Consider the following 4,625-nt stretch of genomic DNA (forward strand, 5'->3'; position numbering starts at 1 on the left):
GACAACTGTGTGTGTGTGTGTATGTGTGTCTGTGTGCTGTGTGCGCGCCGGCATATAATCACAGCTATCACTTGCATGTAATATACTTTCTGTCCAAGGCGGCGAGCTGGCAGAAACGTTAGCCCGCCGGACGAAATGTTTAGTGGTATTTCGTCTGCCGTTACGCTCTGAGTTCAAATTCCACCGAGGTCGACTTTGCCTTTCATCCTTTTGGAACGCACTGGGGTCGATATAATTGACTTAATCCGTTTGTCTGTCCTTGTTTGTCCCCTCTGTGTGTAGCCGCTTGTGAGCAGTAAAGAAATAAGAAACGTTAGCCCGCCGGGCGAAATGCTTAGCGGTATTTCGTCTGTCTTTTCGTTCTGAGTTCAAATTCCGCCGAGGTCGACTTTGCCTTTCATCCTTTCATGGTCGATAAATTAAGTACCAGTTTTGTACTGGGTCGTTCTAATCGACTGGCCCCCTTCCCCCAAAATTTAGGGCCTTGTACCTAGAGTAGAAACGAATATACTTTCTGTCCAAAGGGTTTTTTAATGCCAATTTTTATACGCTATATTTGTAGCTTCATGTGCTACGAGATCCATTATTCCTCCAAAAATTATTTAACGTTCTCTCGAAGTTTATAAATGTTTATGACGTCAGCAACATACAATTCTCACTAGCAAGAATAAAGTTTCAAAAATGGAGAAAGAAATTTGAAAGAGATGTTGGTTCGAGTCCGACCAGCAGCATTTGACTTTTTCTAGCCAAAGGATTTTTATCCCAATACTCCGTGCTGTTATTTATAGCCTTATTTGCTTCGAGATCAACTGATCTCAAAAAGAATATATATATATATATAAAGTTAAATAAGACCGGTTTATGGTGTGTATACACACATACACACACACACAATGTTGAAGCATTACAACATTATATATATATATAATGTTGGTGTGTGTGTGTGAGCATGTGTGTGTGTGTGTGTATGTATGTGCTTGCGTATGTGTACATACACATGTACATATAAATTACACGTACAAAAAACAGCCGACGAAGATAGTTGCTTCCCATGAGGACCTATCCAGTTCATGTCAGCATGGAAAGCAAACGTAAAATGATGTGTGTGTGCCATAGACTCACAGAGAACGTCCGAAACTTAGCAATACAGTAATCTTAGTTAATCTAAACGAGGCATTTAATTAAAGAGTGAATAATGACTCGTATGTGTGTGTGTATTATACACACATGCTCATAAAGCTACAAATAATACATAAATACATATACATACATCCATATATAAATACATATATGTGTGTGTGTGTATTCATAATATGCCCATTATGTACACATGCATACATACACACATATGTGCGAATGGTCATTTTACACACACATCACGCACACACATACACATTCACAGAAATAAGCGAGTAGGCGCACACAGACACAGTTGTTTCTTAGGCTATGACCAGATCAATCGATGATGTTGATAAATGATGTGTGAACAGTTTATCGTTGCTGGTTCCTTGGCTACTTGAGTTATGTGGGTGTTAGCCAGCAGATAAAGGTGATTGGACAGGTAGTTGGAAGTATATAAATACATAGCTGTCCAGCCAACCGACAACAGTGCTATTTACCTTTACCGTACAACAAGATAAGACCAGAAAGAAGATCAAAACATAAAAAAAAAAAAAGGAAGAGAGAGAAAGAGGAGTTATTTTCAACTAACGAGATTGCAGCACCCGGACAACTAAGTGTTCATCTATTAGTTTCTGTTGGTAATAATAACAATGATTTATAACGTTGGCACCAGCCCAGGAGGACAAAGTTAACTGAAGTGATATACCGTTTATTACTGGTACTTTATTTTTGTTTTATCAACTTCAGAAATATGAAATACAAAGATTATGCCCAATAGGATTTGAACGCATAACGTAAGGGGTGAAAAAGATACAGCTACACGCGACTGTCATCGACTAAACTACAATATTATTTATGATGATGTACAATGCACATAATCGAACATATAAATGAGGACGTGTATATAAATTGAAAATAATGATAGTTACATATATAAAATAAAATATAGTAATTAATAATGATAACTATAATGATAATGATGATGACAACAGCTTTGTTTAACATATGATAAGTATATTAGGAACAGTGACAGTGTCAACAAATTAAAGAAAGAAAGAAAGAAGGAAAGGAGGAAAGAAAGAATGCATAAATCTTATCAGACAGTCCTTCCTTGTCAGAGCAGGTTGTTACAACAGCGCTGGGATAAGGCGTATTACCTTGAACATCGCAGAAAAGTAAGTAACCTCCGCTTTGTTGATTTCTTAGTTTACTTTTCAAAGATCCAGGTCTCAGCCCTGATTAAGCAGACCTATGACCAAAATGTACCACCTGTGGTAATAATGTCTTTTGCTGTTGCTTTTGTTGTTGGTGTTGTTTTCTTCTTCAGACAAATTGTGTATAGGACTACATTATCCATTGTATCGACCGACTTGCATGAAAGCTCATTCGTTGATTCGCTTGATTTGTTTGGTCATGTTTATAATGGAGGGGAATAGATACAGAGGCAGAGAGCCGATTGTATATGGTTGTATGTTGCTGTAGTGTATAAAGTGGAATATTTGAAATAAAAGAAAACAGGAGAAATATCCCTTAATATCCCTTAGTTGTTACTAATTCATCAGGGCCAGTATTGACAGTTACATCAATTAGATGGGGAGCAGTGACTCGTTCATCTTTTCTTCAGTCTATTCACTATAGCCTAACCCAACCGACACAGCGAAAATAACCTGAATTGCTCAGACAGAAATCGAAACCGGATCGTGACATTAAATAATATCAAATGTTAGCGAATTTCCGGAGTTATTAAGAGCGTCGGAGAGATTGTGTTGTGGTATTCATTCTGGTTGTCGGCGTTCTGGATTCCAATATCGTCGCTATCAACTTCATCCTTTCTGGGGTCGGTCAATAAAGCTCCTGTACTGGTGCATATTTTTCTCGCGCACTTTCTTTCCACCTCTTTTTCAAGGAGAAATTGGTCGGACTCAGACATAGAGAGAATAGGCTTCAACAGCTATAAAATGTCCATGACCACGTCGTGTAACATGACGTGCCTTTACGAACACATGGCAGTGTTAAATGTAACTGCATTTTCAGAATGAAGCTCACTTCTTACTCACGTTTTTCATATAGGCACCAACTAATATTCAAGCTAAACCTTGATCGCACCGATCTGAGAAAGCCTGAGTGGGTGGGGGAACGCAGTAAAAAGCAAAAATGATGATGCTGAGCCTCACTTGAAGTGTTAGATATTTAATCATACGGCACATTGATTCTAAATTTGACACGAGGTTAAATACTTTGGTTACATTGGCCGTGATGTTTTATTTTATCGCTCCCTAAACTGATGAAAATCAACTACGATGGGGTTTGAATTTAGATTGTAAAGAGCCGTAACAAAATACCGCAAGGCATTTTGTTCTGCGCTCTGTAGATTCCACCAGTCACGCTCTGCATATTAATATAATTGTTTCAAGTTTTGGCACAAGGCCAGCAATCTAACGGGCGGAATTTAGTCGATTACATCAACTCTAGTGCTCAACTGGTATTTATTCTATCAACAGGAACGGATGAAAGGTAAAGTTATCCTCAGCAGGATTTGAACTTAGCACGTAAAGAACCAGAAGAAAAGTTATCATGCATTTTTGTCCGCTAATGATTCTGCCAGCTCTACGATTATAGTTTTATCTGTTTTGTTAATTAAGGAATATTCATACTTCTTTCGATGTTCTTTGTATTTTTGTTTGGAACAAAAATGTTTTTAAGATCATCGATGTTTCTAGTCTATCGCTGTTGACGTTTACAGAATATCTTGTTAATTAGTCTCCAAGGCTAAATACGTTTAACAACTACAACATCTTGATCAATGATCTTTGTCGCACAAAACTTTTTCAATTAATCTTTCAATCAGTCTATCATTCACATTTTACTACCCTGCCACAATGCTTCATGTAGTTACATTGTCTTATTGCTTTGTTTAGTATTATTCATATATTTAATTAGTTTCTATTATCATAAGCTGATTGAAGGCGGCAAGCTGGTAGAATCATTAGCACGCCGGATAAAATAATTAGCGGTATTTCATCCGTCTTTACATTATGAGTTCAAATTTCACGGAGGTCGATTTTTGCATTTCGATGTCGATAAAATGAGTACCTATCAAACGCGATGAGCAATGAAATCTATTTAACCCTCCTCAAACAGCTGGCCTTTTACTAAAATTTGAATCTATAAATACAAGCAGATTGGGACGAATTTTTTGTAACATAAAGTTCAGACATTTTTTTTTATCATATTCGACTCTGTGTGTGTGGGGGGGATATTACGCGTAGAATTGGTAATCGGTAGAGCGTCGGACAAAATATGTTTACGTATTGTATTTTCTACATTGTAACAACAAACGTAATTATATTTATAAATGGCCATCAATTAATATTGTTCTTCAGTCATTTGTACATTGCATCTTGGTATCAAATTTCGTCGTTATACATCTATATACGTTCTGAAATAAAATCTTGCTCAGGGCTTTATTTGTCTTTCATCCTTCCGATGCCCCCACCCCCACC

At 37.2% G+C, this 4,625-nt stretch overlaps 1 protein-coding gene across 1 annotated transcript in view; it reads left to right on the forward strand.

The window, feature by feature from the left end:
• The first annotated feature begins 1,106 nt into the window (after window positions 1–1,106).
• Window positions 1,107–4,625, forward strand: part of LOC106876822 (sperm axonemal maintenance protein CFAP97D1) — a 36,555-nt gene continuing 33,036 nt past the window's right edge. The window contains exon 1 of the mRNA XM_014925537.2: window positions 1,107–2,297. Within this exon, the coding sequence (XP_014781023.1) occupies window positions 2,205–2,297 (93 nt within the window). The 5' untranslated portion in view covers window positions 1,107–2,204. The remainder of the gene's footprint in view (window positions 2,298–4,625) is intronic.

Source organism: Octopus bimaculoides, chromosome 5 (genome assembly GCF_001194135.2).
Source record: "Octopus bimaculoides isolate UCB-OBI-ISO-001 chromosome 5, ASM119413v2, whole genome shotgun sequence".
NCBI classification, from domain to species: domain Eukaryota; kingdom Metazoa; phylum Mollusca; class Cephalopoda; order Octopoda; family Octopodidae; genus Octopus; species Octopus bimaculoides.